The sequence below is a fragment of the Anarrhichthys ocellatus genome, unplaced genomic scaffold (genome assembly GCF_004355925.1).
Source record: "Anarrhichthys ocellatus isolate YVR2014 unplaced genomic scaffold, GSC_Weel_1.0 scaffold3, whole genome shotgun sequence".
NCBI classification, from domain to species: Eukaryota; Metazoa; Chordata; class Actinopteri; order Perciformes; family Anarhichadidae; genus Anarrhichthys; species Anarrhichthys ocellatus.
In genome coordinates this window covers 11,448,780-11,468,530 of record NW_022280033.1, presented here as the reverse complement: position 1 = coordinate 11,468,530, position 19,751 = coordinate 11,448,780, and the positions used below count along the sequence as shown (strand labels likewise).

The following is a 19,751-nucleotide window of genomic DNA, read 5'->3' as shown; positions in this document are numbered from 1 at the left end:
AAACAAAATGCTTCGCTGTATTCATTCAGAGTTAAAAGCCAATGGATGTTGTTGAAAAGCTCGTAAGTAGATCTTGAGTCAATACTTTATTGTCAGACTTACCAAGATCTTTGAAGCTGACAAGCATGGGGCTACAGCACTGTTACTATCGTCCTTTTGTCTGTAACTTCATTCAGTAAAAGATTGCTGTGATCTCTGTTTAAAGACATATGTGATGCCAACAGGGCTCAGTCTATAGATCCAACCTGAGTAATCTGCTTCATCGACAGTTTTTTTTTTTTTTTTTTTAATCAAAGTTTTGACACATAATCTGACATGCTTTGTGCAAACAGGAACTAAAATCCACAGCGTGATTAGTGTTGCCTTCACACAGAGGTAGTGTATGCAGTGCACATCCAGAGGCATTACCAAGTGCCTGATTTAAAAGGTGAGACAACGAAACAGAAAAAAAAATACATAGATATACTTCAACATTAAATTCATTGTTTTTCAAGCAGTGGATTTTACAATAAACTGTGATCACACCTCCAATGGAGCACTAGGCCATCGTATCTTTTCCTTCTTACTTCAGTGTATATGTGAACACACATTGTGTACTAGGTATAGACATTAACAATATATTTAAAGTAGGTCAGTGTTAATAATTTGAAGGTAACACTTGATTCTGCCCAGAAGTTATGGAGAATGATGGTGTCTGTTGTTTGGCCCTATGGTTCAGTATCATTTAATAAAGGGACTGGTCTTGGTGCTACGTGTCATCTTATGAAAGTTAGTACATGATGAGGGCAGTTCTGGTTGAGGTTTGTGGCTTTATGACACATTTCATGTTTTGGTGACGAGTCTTATTGACTGCCATTGGTTTTTGGGTCCTCCAGTTTTTGGTGATCCATAATCTTGATGTTCTTCTTAGCATTGTCAACGTTCCTCAGCAACGTCTCCAGCCTGCGCTTGATCTTCTTCTGGTCCTCCAGGGCGCAGCCGATCACGATGGCCTGAAACTTCTGGTCGATGGGGACGGGCGGGGCCTCGGTCACACAGGCAGCGTGCACGGCCAGCAGCTGCTGCCGCCCGCCGTCCATATCGTCCAGCAACTTCTTCACTATCTCATCGATTACAGATGTGGCATTGCGCAACGCCTCCTCCTGCAGGGAGTTCCTGATCGTGCCGATGGAGATCTCCACGCACAGCGTCCGGCCCATTAGACGGTTTGCTGTTAAAGACAACTCTTCTCTCTCCCCTTAAGAAAAAAAGAGAGCGAAATACACTGGCTATAAAGTGGTGGACACAATAATAGAGCATCTACTGGTTTTAAATCCTTGCCCTTGCCTCTCCTCGTCCACCATGCATTAGTGTAAACACGCTACCTCATGTGAATGTGATTATACTAATGCAATGCAGCTCAAATTTGATGCATTCTAATCCAACAGGATGGGCCTGTTAAGAAATTAATTTTTTAAAAACTGTCAGAAAGGTGAATTAGATTATATTGTGGGAACAAACCACGACTTTAGTATTTTATTATTTATTTTTTGTTCAGCAGGTGAAAATAATAAAGTTAAATGGGTGGTCATTCTGGCAGAAGAGCCAGATTACACAGTGTTCATGTAATGCTCAACACCCTTTATGTACAGTACACTATAGCTACACATGGTGGCTAATGTATTGGTGTAAGGTGGATACACTTAATATGGGAAATGAGGAAATACTGTATGATAATTTGAATGTAATTACCCTTTGTGTAGGCTACACCATATGACATCACTTATGGGAGGAAAACAAACTAATGACCTCTCTTCTCCTGGGTGTGGTGAAAAAACTATCATGTTTCCTCCTGGAATCCCCTGAGGTTTCTTGAACCACACCACCCAACTACAAAGCATAACCTCATTGGATCACAATGTTACAGTGAAATCAGAGCAGCTGCAAAAAGTAAAAAGGATTAAAAACACTATTGGGTACAAACAGTCAAACAAGGTGTACCAGGACTCTGTGATGGTTTCTTTTCTCTGTTAAAAACACAGTGATGTCTCACCAGCACTGATGTTTCGCAGTTCCTGTCCGTTCTGTAAGGACTGAATCATTTCCAGGATGAACTCCCTCTCCACCTCCATGGCCGAAGCTGTTTCGCGTAAAGTCTCCACCCTGACGGACAAAGAGCGATTACAAAGCGTGACCACTGAAACGATCCCTTTCTCTGGGACACAAACGAGCATCACTGACAATCCACAGTAATACATTACCAGAATTATACTGCACCCATTCATTTTATTTTTTCATGTTAATCCGACGCGATTGGCTGCGTCCGCTTTGTTTCCCCTCTGGTTGAAAATACATTTCTATATTGCGTTAATCATAAAATACACAACATACCAACTATAATGCCTCAAGCCCTCGCGTGCGCGGTGTTTAGCGCACATGGCACGGCCTGTTACTTAACTGTACCTCATTTCCAGCTGATCCAAACTTTCCAGGAGTTGTCCGGAGCGATCTGCCATGGACAGCGTCCTGCTGAACTTGCTGCACGTAGCCTCGTTCATTTTCGCCTGTATCTTAGCTTGAGCCATGATCGTGAATGATTTAGATGTATTATTATTATGATAATGATCCGTCCCGGAGAGGAATCCTTGTGTGCGATCGACACTGTGCACTGCTGACTGCAGTCGCGGTCCAGGGGGAACATCTCCTAACATGGGCTGCAACTTCCTTCCCTCTGTCCTAACAGAAGATTCTCGAGAAGCCCTGGACAGTGTCTCCCAACTTCAGGTCCGAGGACCTCTACAGGTCGCTGAAAAAGCTCTAGCGGGTCCCCATACATACTTAGATGAAGCTGTAATTTCAGTCAGTTTCTGATGTGTAAATAGAACTGTTTTGCTATTTCTATATTTAGGAAATATCTGTATGAGGTTTTCCACTCAATGGGTACTAGGACTTTAGTCTGCTGTGCAGTGTACTGTGTGTGTGTGTGTGTGTGTGTGTGGGGGGGGGGGGGGGTCTTAATATTCTCAGCACATTGATCTACTCATTAAACATTTATGCAATATTGATTTCCATCACTGATAAAAGATTGTATTTTATGTATACTTTAAATAAACCCACATCGATCTGCCATGTATGCACAACTTGCTGTAGGCTTAATGTCTTTACATCTAAATGAGAATTCGAGGTTGTTTTTTTTAGAGGGCTGCTTCATTCTCCAACCAGGAGTCACAATGAACTTGTTCCATTAAGTGCATAAACACTCACTGTTTCGATCCTGGGCCACTATCTTAAAATGTCTTAATATATTGGAGTCTCCATTTTCTGATTCAAACTAGCAAGAATCACAAATCATGCAACATAGTGACGAAGAGGATGTGAAGAAAGAAGAAAAACAAGCATTTGAAATACATGTATATCCCAATTAAATCTGAATGCTAATCTGTAGTGTGCATCCCCTTTAAAGGGAATCTGCCTTCTAATGATTTTGAAGAGAACATGAGGAAACTAACAGAGCCAAAGAGTTGTTGACAGAATTGCAGTTGCAGTTTAAAATGTCTGTTTCCACTTCATTTTATTGGAATGGGCTAATATCCCATCACATGTAGATCAGGAATTACATGGCTGCACTTCAGGAAACAAACTCTTTTACACACAGGGGTTGGCCCTGCTCCCTACGGTGCATACAATACACTGGAGTTTAAGTCAGCACTGAAAACAGAGACTGCAATTGGAGATGCACTGAGGTCACAAGTTCAGCTTCGGCATGTTGCAGTGTCATCGTTGGCATTTATAGCACATGTGTCGACACACCAAAGTGTTGAGACTGCACAGCAGAGGACGTAAATCCACAGCCACAGGCCAACCTTATAGTATTAAACTGGCTGGTTCCCTTGGATGGGAATGCCCAGCATTGATAATTTATCATGTCATCATATTGATTCATTTACAAATAATTAAAAACACAGAAAAACTTATATGGCAACTGTTTATTTAACATTTTTTAAAGACAAATACCTGGTTCAAAACACCTCAGTCTGACAAACATTGGGTCACAAAAAAACAAACCAAATCATATCCTCAAAACTCCAGAAGACTTCTTTTAAGAGCTTCTTCCAACTCTGTAAAAGAGAAGCAGAATATAAGGATCCAAGTTACAGTACGTCCAAATAAAACACTGCAAAGCACAAATACTGCCAACCACTAAGGCCAACATACAAGGAGTGTTTATCTGACTAAGTTCTCTACAGTGAAATGTAATCACTGTGAACTGACTGTCGGTACACAGTCGTAACCTGAGGCTGCAGTGAGTTAACACAGCTTGAACATTACCTGCTCAGCCACAGACAGTAAACACATACCTGCTGACTCTCTTTCCTCTTCTGCACCCAGAGACGGTTCATGGTTCATCTCGTCATCCGATTCATCTGAAGTAGACCATAAAAAATGAGCAGCTGATATATTGTACCGTGGTGTTATAAAGCTCTTGTGTATTATGTAAAAGAAAGCTACACTGTGCATTTGCTTGCTCTCTGTTTGTGTGTGTGGCGTGAGTGACTCAGTGGTTGTGTATTGTTTATTGCTTACGTTCACACGCTGCACTCTCTTTGTTGGTCTGATCCCTGTTCAAAAACTTCAATGTTTCATCCTCCATCTCTGAAATGACAATATGAAAACCGGATTAAATGCTGCTTAAACGTAGATATAAATGTAAAAAAAACAAAAGCAACTGATTTACCATTGGCGTCTGTTGAGATCTCCACAGCATTGAGCTCTGCTTTCACACTGCAGGTCCTGGAGCTCGTGCAAGGCTCCAGTGTACAGTGTCGGGAGTGATAGTGTGCATGGAAACTCGGTACGCCCCTGAAACTCTCCCGGCAAGCCTTGCATTCTACGTCAAAGGTCTTGTCCAGGTTCAAGGCAGCGTGCTTCGTGTGGACGTGAGTCTTCATCTGTGCAAAGGAAGGCGCAGTCGCGCCACAATGAGCGCACACATATTGACATTTCCCTTCCGCGGACAGATCCCTCATGCATTGCGTGTACGTAGCTTTCATTTCCCCTTTCCTCTTCCCTGAGCCCATGCACGGGCATGTGAGCCGACTGGTGCTTTCGTCAGCGGCCGGCGGAACGACCTCGACATCGTCCATGCAGTAGTAGTCTTTACTGTGGAGACTCTTGTAGTGCTCCAAAAACTCGTCCTCGGATTCAAACAGCATGCTGTCGCAGAGGCCGCAGAAGTGGGAGCTCTGTATCTGCCCGCCGTGCTCATTCGTGCAATGTCTGCGTACAGTGGACTCTTTAAAGAACTTCTGGGGGCAGTGTCCACAGATGAACCTCTGAAAGCTGTGGCTGCTCACGTCACGGCAGTGTTTGCGGACGTCCGCTTCCGAGTCGAAGGTGTCCTCGCACATCCTGCACATCCAGGTCTGCTCTGCTTTCAAAGACGTCCCGACTGTGCTCTGCCGGACCGCGGCCTTGGAGGACGAACGTGGGCCGACTCCTCTGCTGGTGGACGGCTTGGCGTCGCCGGCCACGGCCGGCTCCTCGAGGACCTCCCTTAGGGTGATGTAGGTGTGTCCGCTGTGGGCTTCCGTCACGTGCGACAGGATGTCTTCGTACCGAGGCATCTCCAGTTTGCACTTGCGGCAGTAGAAGAGGAAGTTGGAGAGGTGAGCTCCCCCGTGAAAGCGACTCATGTGCAGGCGGGTGACCGAGGACTCTCCCATGTATTTGCCGCACACGGCGCACTGATGGAAAATTTGGTTCACAGCCAAGAGATGCTGTGTGGCTGTGGCCTCCTCCGAGAACTGTATACCACACTCGCAGAACCAGGCTTTTACCCAGTTTCTGCTGACTCTGCCTTTCACGCTCGGTCTCTTCCGTTTGGCTGAAAATTCTCCACAATCACTCTCCTTGTTTCGTTTTTGAAAATGTGTCTCAAGGCCTGTGGACGGTCCTTTCCTCCGGGCCTCTCGAGCCCTCTGGGTGTGGTGAATTTCACTAAACCTGCAGTGCTGAATGAGGGCTCTCTCCATCGTGTGGTTGAGCTCCACGTCATGCTGGGTCGATTCTTTGTGCCTCTCGATTTCAGCTTGGCTGTGGAACATTTTACAGCAGAGGGAGCACTGCCCTCGCACTTGCAGCTGTTTCATTACCTGCACTACTGTTTTATCAGCCTTGGCCACCGCGCAGCCCTGTCTGCAGTGCACACTAAAAGAAGAAGGAAAATGAGGAAACAGGAAAAATCAGTTCCACAAAAAACATCTGAAGAAAATCAGTGTCTGCTATACAACATGTAACATCAAAAGATATTAACACATGCACTGAATTAATCACAATTAAACTTACTTAAAGTGGGCTTGAGCTGCCTGATGTGAGAGCAGCACTTTGTGACATAAAGAGCATCGGACGTTGAATGTTACATCCTTGCACAAAGTGATAAGACGATTCTTAACATATTGGGAGACAGGAACTGGCAGTGGTCTTCCTCTGGTTTCTTTAGCAAGAGGAGAAAGTAAAAAGGTACATGTGATCTTGCTCCTGTAATACCTCCGACGTATAGAAATTAAAAAACGTTCAACAAACCTTACCATTCATGGCGAGTGACTCTGTGAAGTGGTTTTTGGCTGACATGTGCTGAAGACACTCATCCCGCAGGTTGAAGAGGAAGTAGCAGGCAGGACAGGCGAAACACACAATCCACTGATACGTCTGTGTGTTGCTGTGACCATCAGCAGCAGATGAGGACACCTGTTGATCAAAACATGTTTTTCTCTCAAAATAATGAATAAGCGACTGTAGATCAACAGCTGTCAAATAGGTATTTCAGACAATAATCAATTCATAATTCAAAGAGCAGGAGCTTTTCATAGCACATTCAGAAAAGTGTGTGAACCTGAGACTCGAGATGTTTCCTCCACGCTTCTTCAGTCTGAAAATGTTCACAACAGGCGACACAGGCAAAGAGCTCCGATGGACACCCTTTAAGATTGATGGTTGGGTCACACGGGGAGTGATCGAACCTACACACACAATATGTTATGGCATTATTACATTATGTGTACTCTGGGAATTGGTTCAAAAGCAGTGCTCGAAGTGGGCCGGCACTCACTGGTACGTAGTACTGGCAATTCTACATCTTACTCTTTGCCTTCTCACAAGCTACAGGCACTCTTCTCTGCCCTCTCCATATCGGCTTCTCTGGGCAATTTATAGTGTTCCATGTGAGAACGAGGGGGTTGTAACTTATCGATACAACGTTCACATCCTTTTTGTAAAGTAGATTAACAAGTGAACTGTTCATCAAAACTTTGTTAAATTCTTTATTTCTGAGTCTGCTCTTTTGATTTACATCATAGGATTTTAGAGGAAAACATTTCTAGATGATTTAAATGTTCAGAACAAGGCTGTGATATGTGTAAATTATACCATAATTATTTAATTACAGCAAGTTTTGCCTTTAAGCTTTTTGGGAGTATAGAACAATAAGTAATGGTCCAAAACGATGTGAGTTTTAAGTCTTTCTATAGGGGTGGACCCCCAAACCCAATATCACGTAGTATCTTTTATTCACTGTACAAATACAGAAGTTTTTTCCTCTTCAAGCACTATTCAGAAGGTATTACACCCACACTGAAATAGATTACCTTTTTAAGTGGCCTTCAAGGAGGGACGCATTGTCATAAACCCGACCACAGTTGATCACTGGACAAGTGTGTCGAGTTGAACTGTTTCCGGGGAAAGAAGTAGGTCCGTTTCTTCTTGTAAAACCAGAACTGATCATTCCCGGTTTAACACCTAAATAAAACGCAAAGACACAGTATGAACAGTTAACACAACATCTAGTGCCACTGTAAAAGGTGCTCTGTCATTGGCATGGCTAAATCTCTTAAGACAAAATCACATTTCATTCATCCCTGTGAAGAAAGTGGATCATTGCAGCAGCACAGCATAGCACACTGGTAGAAACATCCAACAGTACATGACTCTACGAGCTTGAATCAACTCCAACATTGACAGATTTACAAGTGACAATGTCAGTGAATATCCAACAGCTTTCTGATCCAGATTAAAATGTACCTGGCATCTTTAACCACATGTCCACACAGTGCTTTGCTTCCCAATTAATTCCATTTGGAGAACTAAAGGCCAGCTCCTGCTGTCCGTGAGCTCTTTGTAAGATTTGCTTCTCCTGAAAAAGAGACACAAAAGAGATGAAAGATAACAGAACACATTCTGCATCTTCTATAGACTACAAAGGACAGATAGACAGATGTCAGTAGTGACCTACAGACACTGATTAATGTTATCTCTCTAAGTCACATACAGTAAGATGTTGTATGGATTAAATACACTGTTATTTGCTTTCTATGCATTCTGTCCACAGGGTGGCACTGTTGCTGCTACAACTTACCCTAATTGACCAGATACAGTAAACCAACACAAAGGAAAAAAAATGTCTACTGAGCATTTTAGGTAACATTTAAACCCATCATATAGTGTTCAATGAGGTTTTGCTAGCACTGAAGATTGTTTGTGTATTTTTTAAGTGCCCTTGTGATGAGCACAAGTAATTTAACTTTTAAATGCAGGATGAAGACAATAGTCCCCCTAAGGCCTCAAACCCTGAACCCTCAGAGACTTACTGACGTCACCTGGTAAGTGGTTGAGTGTGAGAGGCTGTGAGGGCTTGAAATGGTGTACATACAAATGGGACAACACTTTGCTGCAACATATCATGTGACCATGACAACGTCAAAAAATATTATTATGTACAATTGTGAGTATTTATATTATACATTTACTCCCTGATTTGAACGTCTTCCAGGCTCTTTCCTCGCAGGATGAGAGGTAATTTCAAATAATCTACTTACTTGTTTTTGTCTAAATGAAATGTTTGATTAGCAAATCTGTTTAATATAATCTCTGCTTCCATTCCTCTGATTTCATGTTCCATCCACTGGTTACCCCATGTTTAACGCCACATTGCAATGAATTGTGGGTAATTCCCTTGGGCAAAGTCTGCATCTAATGCTGACTTACCGAAAGTGTTCATGAAGGGCTCAAAATGTTTGAGAGAGAGCCCTCAAACACTCGATGATTTGACAGCGGGACAGAACTAAACCCTCAAGGATTTTACGGGAGCCCGACTCAAAGTCTGAGTGTGGAGATTTGGATTGGCCCTACAGTCTATGGGCATATATAGGAGTTAAACTCTTTGTCTCTTTGATTCTTCACAGTACATTTTGTTTGTACGCCCTCTGGCGTTTCAGAGAATAATGCAGGTCACAGAGTATGAACGCATCCGTACATACTCGGAGCTTCAAGCGCAGGTATAAACAAAGCTTGACAGACCTCCATAAATGTAACAGCTTGATTACAGTCTAGCAAGCATCAAATGAGAGCACATTATATTGAAGCACACTTACCTTGAACGCTCTACATTTATCTGATCTTTCCTTTTTCTCTAAGGCCACCTGGTGTGCCAGCCTGTCCAGTGTAGATGTAACGTGCGCTTTATGGCGGGTGATTTCATCTTCAATCTACAGCAGAATAAAAAGGCAGAGCAATTTCAATTTCACTCTCGACAGACACTATGTAGAGAAAAGGTGTTCCATTCAGCCACTTACCGTGCCTGCCACAGAGGAACATCCCTCATCCTCATTATCACTCAGCAGATCAATGCATTCTAGTACTGGTCTGACAGGGCCCTCCTGAAGCAAGTACAAGACACCGTGTCATTTAGTATTATAAAACACACCTACATTTAGAAGATTCAAAGACGTCTACAAACCCCTGTACAACGTCAAAAGGGTTGTTTATTCACGTTAACATGCCCATGAAAGCAGAGGTGCTCTATGCCTGAATCATGGCTGGTCATACAATACATGGAGCAGCAGCTTATACTGTTCAGCGAATCAAATATGATAAATATACAAATTAAGATAAGATAAGTCTGATTATCAGGCTAGATCAAGAGGTTATTGCACAATTAGTCGCCTCAATGTCAAAAGACAGAAAGTAAACAAATGCAACCGTCATCTCGGCCTTTCAACCTATCGCTTTGTTTAATAGATAACGTGCACGCGGGACTTACTGATACAAACTCCACTTCTTCCACCTCATCGTCGTCTGCTTGAGCTGGAGAAGACATTTATCTGAGGAAATAAAGAACAAGTGTGACTTTAGAAGCTGCAGCCCTAACTTTGATCCCTTTGACTGTATAGAGGAGGGATGTGTATTAGTTACTAGTTAACCAAAGCCACTCAAGTGTCAGTAACAGTAATACTGCAACCTGCTGAGATCAGTCAAAATTAGAACATAAATCCGTAACCGTTTTTTTAATACACTTGTCACAGTATGATTTAATTAAACATAAACAAAACGAAAATGCGTTTAGTTACAGTAATAGTTGCATGACACTTGACCACACTTTCAGTAAACAGCATCACCGGATCGGCTGACTAACGTTACCCGAGTACAGTACTCATATCCGGCAGACGTTGCTATTATTGTTTGCTGAAACATCGAATATTAAATTGTTGTAAACTACACCAGATGGCAGTTATTATACACAGCAACCGTTCAGGAGACTACGCGTCAACGTGAAGCTTGCATAAAGTAACAAACATGTGACTTACTCCGGCGTAATGCAGGACAGTGTTTGATTAAACGTCAAGTCTAACATGGGGCGTAACTTCTTCCTCTGTTGCCCACCAGAGAGTGCTTCTCTTTGGTGCTGCCACTGATGGGGGGGGAGCTCAACTTCAGCGGACTATGCACTAAAAATCACAGTGTTGTTGCAATACCGCTCACGGCCACCAAAAGCCTAGGCAGCACTGAGCCATGAACTGCTAAACAGCACTCAAACTGCCGAGAGGAAGAAATTAGGCGCCACAGTGGAGTTTCCAATGCGCTCTATCGACGTAAATCAAGGTTCTGCAACTGAACACGCACTAATCAACCATGTGAAGTTCACCTGCATTCTCGTGTGTTGTTTTTTTTTTATCACCAACCATCTTCTGTTCGGCACATTTATTAGCAGCGAAATCTTGAAATGGTTGCTTCCAAGACGTTGCCAAGCGTCCAGGCTCTCTGTGAGCTAACGTTAGCTCTCTGACGTTAGCGGTTGCAACATGTTAACCACGCTTAACTAATGCAAAGCAACGTTAAACACGCTTTAATCACATGGTTGAACTCAAATGAATGAAGCTGAGCATGACATTACCTACTGCTTATTCTGTCGGCTCCTCAGTTGACAGACTGGTAGCTAGCTACAACATCCCAAATCAATTCAACGCAGCCAACTAGTCTGGTCTGAAACGTCACGTGATACTGAAGCGCTCCTTTTCTTCGCGGAGTGTTCCGTACGGACGGGGTTACTGGTTGTTACTACGGAGCAAATGCGAGAGCAAACTCCGCCCGTCTGTTCTTACCTAGTCCGGGCCGAAGTGTGTAGCTGTTGCGACTGTGTTCATATTTTAGTTCAGAATGACGTTATTATTACAGTAACTGTAACTTCTATGGTGGAGTAATGATTATGTGACGAATGGTTTTTATAATGTTTATACATAACTGCATTGTGATTGTGTGGACATAATCAGAATCAGAATCAGAACCGTTTATTGCCAAGGAAGTCTGCACCTACAAGGAATTTATCGTGGCGGGTGGTGCGTAACATTTAACAATAAACATTAAACTATCAACAATCAACAGTACAAGAAATAGAAACATATTACATTTACAGTAAAATATAAAATAAAGTGCACAACAAGACAGATAACAGGACTGTAAAACAAGTGAAGTGTAAGTGAAATGTTGAAAGTGTCGAGTGTGTTTAAATAAAGAAACAGGGATGTGCAGCGGAGAAACCAGAAGGAAACGTCCTGGGGATGACAGAGTCAGTGGGGGTCCCGGGCTTTGTTAATGAGCCCGACTGCGGACGGGTAGAAACTGTTTGTGTGGCGTGAGGTCTTGGTTCTGATGGACCGCAGCCTCCTGCCAGATGGAAGGGGCACAAGCAGATCATGTGCAGGGTGAGAGGGGTCGGCTACAATCTTTCTTGCTCGCTTCAGGGTCCTTGAATCGAACAGGTCCTGGAGGGACGGCAGATTGCAGCCAATCACCCTCTCAGCAGAGCGAATGATGCGCTGCAGTCTGCCCTTGTCCTTGGCTGTAGCTGCAGCGTACCAGACCGTGATGGAGGAGCAGAGGATGGACTCAATGATGGCTGTGTAGAAATGCACCATCATTGTCTTTGGCAGGTTGAATTTCTTCAGCTGCCTCAGGAAGTACATCCTCTGCTGGGCCTTCTTTGTGATGGAGCTGATGTTCAGCTCCCACTTGAGGTCCTGGGTTATGATGGAGCCCAGGAAGCGGAAGGACTCCACAGCGTCGAGTCCCCACCAGAGATGAGTCCAATGAGGGTGGTGTCATCCGCAAACTTCAGGAGCTTGACGGACTGGTGACTGGAGGTGCAGCTGTTGGTGTACAGGGAGAAGAGCAGAGAGGAAAGAACGCAGCCTTGGGGGGAACCGGTGCTGATGGTCCTGGAGGCTGAGACGTGCTTTCCCAGCTTCACGTGCTGCTTCCTGTCAGACAGGAAGTCTGTGATCCACTTGCAGGTGAAGTCGGGCACGTGCAGCTGGGAGAGTTTGCTATGCAGCAGAGACAGGATGATGGTGTTGAAAGCAGAGCTGAAGTCCACAAACAGGATCCTGGCATAGGTTCCTGGGGAGTCCAGATGCTGGAGGATGAAGTGAAGGGCCAAGTTGACTGCGTCATCTACAGACCTGTTGGCTCTGTAGGCGAATTGCAGGGGGTCCAGGAGTGGGTCGGTGAGGGTTTTTAGGTGGGACAGGACAAGGCGCTCAAAAGACTTCATGACCACAGAGGTCAGGGCGACGGGCCTGTAGTCATTGAGTGCCGTTATCCTTGTTTTTTTGGGGACAGGGATGATGGTGGAGGCCTTGAAGCAGGCTGGTACGTGGCATGTCTCCAGGGAGGTGTTGAAGATGTCTGTAAACACCGGAGACAGCTGATCAGCACAATGCTTCAGGGTGGAGGGGGAGGCAGAGTCCGGGCCGGCTGCAACATAATGTTTATGTTGTAAAGGTGCATCTCATTGTATTGGCATATACTGTGTATATATACATTAACATACATGACACAACCTGAACATGATACTCTATGCTGTCATACATAAATAATATATACCACATATCCATTAAGTACACATATGCTGACATACAGAATCATTCACATGTGATTACTGCTTGTATGCAAATGATTTTTATGGGAATGACATAGCCTACATTAATAATTAATAATGTTACATTAGTCAACATATGGTGTAAAAGAATACAAACATTTTGATTATTTATATGTTTTATGCTGTATATAACAATTGTATATCTTGTCATATGCAATGGTATATTGGTTTATTTTGTGGACATGTGGACACATACTATGTCATTGACTGGGATTTTTTGTTTGGGTGCAGAATGGCTCTTTTAAAATTGAAAATAAAACTTGTTTTTGTCCCCATGCATTTAGTTTGAAAGATTATTTTATCTGACTGAAGAAAATACGCTGTAAATGATATCAGTCCATCCAAAACATTACATAACCAATGTTGGATTATGATTAGCGTTGGTTCCTATTTTTCTCCCTAATCCTGAAAGTGTCTGTTAATAGCAACTGCCTCGTTGCAGTGCCTGTCAGTACAACAGGGTATATTTCACTAAGTCTACACGGCAAAATATACTTAAAACAAACTATGTCAGACAGACGTTAATGTTGTGTTACCAATAATAAAGTGACATTGTAGGTAGGGTAAAAAAGCTAAATATGTTCCCTATAAACTGACTCACTGGTCTATTGAACTTCACAGACACACACGGGTGTGTATTAGTCCTAATACTATTGTTATTAACATGATAGCATTATCCTTTAGGGCAGCCGACTCTGCAGCAGACAACTGCGATGCTCAGCTGAATCTGCTGACTCTCCCTGCCCCTGTTAGAAAAATAAATAAATAAATAAAACTTGCGTCTCTGCTGAGTCATGAGTCACTGTACCTCACAATAATGATATCAATAGTCCGGGCTGACCACTTTGAACCTGTACGCTTCACGCGATTTGCTGTGCGATGCTTCACGTGTCAGTGTCTTTATTCTCCTCTTGAGCTTCCAGCGACATATTTATCATCAGGAGAGGAGCCAGCTGTCTGAGGCTGCGGGATCTGTCCTACATCTCGCTTTATGATGATTGCTGCGGCGTTTTTGGTGCTGTTGAGGCCGTACAGTATTCAATGTGTGCTGCTGTTGTTGCTGCTCTTGCTCGGGACTATAGCGACAATTTTGTTTTTCTGCTGCTGGCATCGCAGGCTTCGTAATGGAAAACATCCTATAAAATCAGTGCTGTCCGGACGCACCAGGAGCCGCGGTGAGTAGCGCAGGCCAGCCGCATCTCCTCATCCCGATAACTCATCTCTTACGTGTTCTGGATGTGCTCACTGTCTGTTTTATCTATTCTAGCAAGCAGCAAAGTCCACATGTAACATGTCTATGGGCTGTAGGAGAAAACAAACACACACTCGAATATGCGTTATTACGTATGAAGACAGAGGGTGTTGTAGGCTGTTGTGGATTAGTTTGTAGCCTAGCCTAAAATATCTGGAATTATTGGTAATAAAATGTCTAGTTGATATCTGACATGTCATAGGCTACTTTATGGTAAATGTTAGCTCCATGTTTCATTCTAACATATGTTATCTCTCTTTTAGTGGGCCTCCGAACACATCATTTTCGATCAGAGGTAGGATGAACTTTTTTAATTATGGGTTTGAGTCCTCTGTCATATCCAACAGCAAGGAGACGTCGGCAGTTAAATGTGTGGAAGCCTTATGTAGCCTCTGCTTTATGAGAAATGCTTCATCCAAAAGCCCGTTTCTTTGCACTTTCAGAGAACTGCGTGACTATTTTAAGGACCATGATGTGCGCAATGCGCATGTGTTATCAATAAATAATGCTGGTGATTTTGCGGTTTCATTCTTTCAGGAGGGTTGAGACTCCCTACAGTAAATTCTTAGAAACGAATATGTTAAAACTGAGGTGTAAGTGGGCCGAGATAAACCCAATGTTTGTGATACATATGTGTCAGTTTTATGCCCAAATGCGTCAACAGAGCTTCAGTCGCTCCGTTTCCGTTTTACGCACTTACTTTCAAAATAAAACTACAAAAATGTAACACTTGTGAAAATGCATTAAAGTGTTTACACTAACAAATTACCATCTTCGAATTAAAACTGTTATATACTATGGCAAAAGCAGTCTTAGTAGACATAATTCCTGTGGTTCAATTGATCTTCCTGGCATGGCTGGAAATAATTTCTCTGTAATTCAAACTAAAATAAAAAAGGACCTGTGAAAAGTAGTTACGGTACAGCTCAATAAACTTTTGGCAAACCCCTTTATTTATTAAGTGCCATACAGGCCTATCTGTTGTATTGCTGTTGATTACATTTGATGCCTAAAAGCAAACCTTTTGTGATTCTCTGTGGTTTTGAAGTTCCAAAAGCAAAAGCTTCAATAGCTTTCCTTCCTTTGCAGGTTATGTTATTGAACCACAGGACACTGAATCCCTGCTGGCTCAGTACTGTAGCTGGTAGGGATTCGGTATCATGTTCAAGGGCACAACAGTAGGGCAGTTGCTGAGTCTCAATGTTGAAGAACAGTCTCCCTGATTGTTACCTTCAAAAATATTAAGTCAAACAATATACTTAAAGAAAAACTAAGGGTCATGCGAAGCAAACAGTAGATAAAAACATCAAACTGTTATATTGAATAGTTTGCTTTTCCTGCTCCTGTGGTGATAGGAGTTGCTTAATCTTTCTCAAACACGTCTGGCTCAGAAATCTATAGGCGATATACCACAGCAGTGCCTCCATAGCTTAAGAAACCTAAATGGAATCACAATTCTTATTATTATGATGAGAGCTTTTAATTTGTCTGCTGAAAGTATAATCTGTTTCCAGCTTGACATTTGCTCATGTTTCCCAGGGATTCAGGCACAGTCCACGTCACGCAAGAAGGAGCATACATGCTCGAGTGACAGAAGAAAAGCCCAATCTGGTCGAGATTCCTGAAAGCGAACCCGATTCATCATCGACTCTAAGAAAACGCAAAGTGAAGAAGAGAGTCCTGCCAGAATTTTACCAGTCTGTACAAGTCACCCCCACACGCAAACCTGTAGGTATCTCCCTTAAGTGCAGCCATGATTAATACTGATATTATGTTGTGCTTGCTCCACTCCACAGGGACACCAGTGTGCCTTTGAACCTGGTAATGATTCAGCAGCTTGCTCAAGGACACAGGGCAAGTGTTGGTCTACAGGGAGTAAACCCTGCTCTTGAAGAATGCTCATTTATAGGTCCAATGAAATTATTACTTTTTTATTATTATTGTGTTGTTACCTTGTACCCCTGTGTGTATTGTTAAGTTATTGATCATAAGATGAAAAATATGGATCGAGAAATCATTTCTAGTTTTAATCATAGTCAAGCTCTTACCATATGAAACCTGCAGGTTTAACAAAAAGGTAAATGATCTCAAAGTTATTTCAAGAGACCTTTAAAGGTAGATTATATATTCCATAACTTAATATGAACAATTCAACATTTCTCCAATACGTAATCTAATTTTGCTTTTCATAATATATATTTAAAAAGAAGCCAAATACAGGTATTGTGTTAAAGAAGTATTATTCAATCAACCATTTAAACCATGACTTTGGCTAATATGAAGTTCTATATTCACCATGCTTGAGTGTTTTTACATAAGCATGCAATTTCTAAATGGGTTGCAGTATTGCGGTAAAGATGTGATAATTAACTTACATTAACAAATCCGCGCATTTAACTTATTCAAAGATCATTAGTCCTCAGGGAGTACACAAACATATCAGATGGATTTTGAATTTAAAAATGATAATACAATCCAATAAAGTATTTTACCCTAGTTTGTAATCATTTTAGATAGCATGCTGGTACATGTCCTTCCTGACCCATTTAGGTCTGTTAACAACTGACTATGTGGGCATGGGAACATAATATGTGGGTCTTTATTTTGCCTTGTGAGTTAGCAGCACTGCATCCAAACAAAAGTGTGCTCATCTTCCTTCAGTACTTTTTTTTTTTTTTTTTACCAGTTTCAGATAAGATAAAGTAAGGTGAGGAGTGAGACAGTATAACATCTGACCCACATATTGATCCATGTCTTCCTGGAATTGAACATACGACGACAGGAAGAGAGAGCTGTAGAAACAGAAGGTCTCAGATGGAAACGGTTACTTATGGGAACATAAGGCATAACTACATTTGTTAAGCCCTTCTCTATGCATTGCTGCTCTATTCTGACAATATCTTTTTCTTCTTCCAGAGAAGAGAATCCTGATCCCACATTCACAACATCCTCAAGTCTGTGGGTGTTTTCGAATGTCATTCATTGTGTCCAGAATATTAGATATCCTCCACAATCTTTCTCCCTACTGCAAGAAGCTGTTGCTGCTGTTTTCAATTCAGTACAACTTGACTTGATGATGTTGGAACTGACTGTGTTCAGAGGAACCTATTGATCTATGCGAGGCTGTTGCAACACTCTGCTTCCATTAGTTGTGTTGCAATTCTGTAGATATCAGGTTCTAAAACATACATATCAACTTGACCAGAGTTCTGTCATTTTACATTAGCTTCTGATGCCTCTACATCAAGTAGTTTGTTGCCATGGGTAAACAAAACGTAATGTATAAAATTGTATTGACACATTTGTTGTTCATGTGAAATACTTCTGCTGGCAGACAGCAAAAGATAAACAATCCTGTTGTTGGCTAATATTGTTATTCCAATAGTTAATAGTTAATCCAGAATGATTGAAACCATATTTTCTGTTTTTAAGTGTAAAGGAACTGTACTGACTTCTTCACATATTGTATTCACAGCAAGTCACTCGGCTGCAGTCCTGTTTTTATTTCATGTACACCACTAAAACAGAGTGTGCATAAATGCATCTCTTAATTATATTGTGAGATGGATTGAATAAGGACTGCTTATTAGGGTTTGATCAAGATATTATTTTTCACAGATCAATACTCTGTAGCCATTGTATTTTCAAATGTTACTGACAAAGATATAGTCAAAAGGGTGACAGTGACATGCCCCTGAACAAAGAATATTAGGTGTTAAAGAATAATGGAGAAGATACGCCATGGAGTGATGGGAGGGAGGGCCTCTAGTATTTCTACTGTTCTCAACCCTGTACAGTTTCCTCCTTAAATGAAAGAGGGGAAAAACTGACTCGGGAGAATGTACACTTATTCCTATAGCAGCCTAAGTAATGATTATTTAATGATAGCCAGAATTTATTTTCCTTCAACCATGTAGTTTTTTTCTTCCTTTTAGTAGGAATTATGTATAAGCAGAAAGCTGATCAAATGTGCAACACTAAGCTGCCTTTTCAGCACTGACTTTTATCCTGGTGAAAAATGATGCTATGATGAAAAGGCTGCTAATATTAACAGTGTGTTGCTTTTATCAGCTCCGATCCAGCAGTGAGAACAGATTCTCACTACTGCTGCTGTTTAAAAATAGAAATGATTGTCTGTAGCTCTGTAGAAATACTGGCAGAAGCTTTCAAGCGTATCCTCCACATTTACATTTCAAATGCTAGCTCCATATTAATAACATCAAGAAGACACTCTTTTCTGCAGACTCATTCCTTATTGTTTGCAAATCAGTCCCGAACTCTCCAGGATCATAGTCTGTGTTGCGTTGCATTTCCCTTTTAAATACTGTGTTATCATTAAGCAAATGAAGTGCCATGGAACAGGTATTCTGCGCCCCACCCCTCTCCTTCACCATTAGGTTGTGTTTACCTGCATTTGTTCTGTTGCTTAATCTCAGGTGTGTCTGGGTGCAGCAGGACGTTGCAAGTCGGGACGTAGAAAGTCATTCATTCATCATTTTCTATATGAGAGCTGGTGTGCGGTTCTAGTCTGCGAAGATTCAAAATAGACACCAAAGAAAATCCCTACAAGGATATACTGTATTTAATGGTATTAAGGTTGTTCGAATTAGATATTGGTTTAAAGGGTTTAAATTTAAACCCAGTTAAGTTCAATCCTTTTTTTGTGCTCCCATGTTCCTCTCCATCCTCTCAGATAATTAGCTCAACATATGTGAAGGCTTTCATCTCATCCTCTGTGGTTAACACCCCATCTACAGCGTAGGCAATTATGTAATAGTAACCAAGCAGTCTCCTCTCTCTGTGGATCTCATGTGCATATGTTGCCATGAGAAACTGCGGTATCCCTTGTCCCCTTATCACCTCCGCTTTTGCTGTATTTGTAGCCACCCAGGACCTCAGTGCAGGGATGGCGCTCTAACACCCCCGTCGCTGTTGGAGCTGTAGACTGTTGTTGTCTACCGGGTATGACGCGGAGACGCATGCAGTCTGCTCTCCCATCACGGTCCAGCTCTGCCTCGACAGCACACAGCGTACCATCCGTTCAGCCCTTTGGAGATCTGACATCACCTCACATCCTTAATGCGTTAGATAAGGGACGATCTCGTGGCCGGAGCATCCCTTAAAGGGCGTGGCACACCTCTTTCAGCAATTGACGCACACAATGTGTGACTGAAGGGTGGGAGCTAATAACGAGCAAATAGGATTGTTATTTTTTTTCCTCCCAGCTGACAGCTCTCCATGTATACAGTGGTA

General features: G+C 42.3%; 3 protein-coding genes across 20 annotated transcripts in view; 1 reads left to right on the top strand and 2 right to left on the bottom strand.

The window, feature by feature from the left end:
* Positions 1–91: 91 nt before the first annotated feature.
* bag2 (BCL2 associated athanogene 2) lies at positions 92–2,939 on the bottom strand. The gene is made up of 3 exons (XM_031839118.1): positions 2,443–2,939; positions 2,033–2,142; positions 92–1,237 (listed from the first exon to the last, which is right to left on the bottom strand). The coding sequence occupies exons 1-3, from the start codon at positions 2,688–2,690 to the stop codon at positions 843–845; spliced, it is 753 nt and encodes a 250-aa protein (XP_031694978.1). The 5' UTR covers positions 2,691–2,939; the 3' UTR covers positions 92–842.
* A 1,011-nt stretch (positions 2,940–3,950) lies between these two features.
* znf451 (zinc finger protein 451) lies at positions 3,951–11,323 on the bottom strand. 4 transcript variants are annotated; one of them, XM_031841956.1, is made up of 13 exons: positions 11,204–11,323; positions 10,073–10,133; positions 9,606–9,689; positions 9,405–9,518; positions 8,056–8,167; positions 7,623–7,773; positions 6,872–6,998; positions 6,567–6,726; positions 6,325–6,472; positions 4,715–6,186; positions 4,564–4,632; positions 4,338–4,403; positions 3,951–4,097 (listed from the first exon to the last, which is right to left on the bottom strand). In XM_031841956.1, exons 2-13 carry the CDS (start codon positions 10,127–10,129, stop codon positions 4,057–4,059), a joined length of 2,601 nt encoding a protein of 866 aa, XP_031697816.1. In that variant the 5' UTR covers positions 10,130–10,133; positions 11,204–11,323; the 3' UTR covers positions 3,951–4,056. The 4 variants fall into 4 exon arrangements, with proteins under 4 accessions (XP_031697816.1, XP_031697830.1, XP_031697824.1 ...); XM_031841970.1 differs by having other exon boundaries at positions 11,208–11,323; XM_031841964.1 differs by lacking the exon at positions 11,204–11,323 and adding an exon at positions 10,617–11,196.
* Positions 11,324–14,015: 2,692 nt separating this feature from the next.
* dst (dystonin) overlaps positions 14,016–19,751 on the top strand; it is a 96,764-nt gene continuing 91,028 nt past the window's right edge. For 12 of the 15 annotated variants that reach the window (XM_031841691.1, XM_031841590.1, XM_031841583.1 and 9 more), the window contains exons 1-3: positions 14,016–14,421; positions 14,762–14,793; positions 16,038–16,226. In XM_031841691.1, coding sequence (XP_031697551.1) covers positions 14,238–14,421; positions 14,762–14,793; positions 16,038–16,226 — 405 coding nt within the window. In that variant the 5' untranslated portion in view covers positions 14,016–14,237. The other 3 variants (XM_031841697.1, XM_031841670.1, XM_031841651.1) reach the window with 2 other exon arrangements.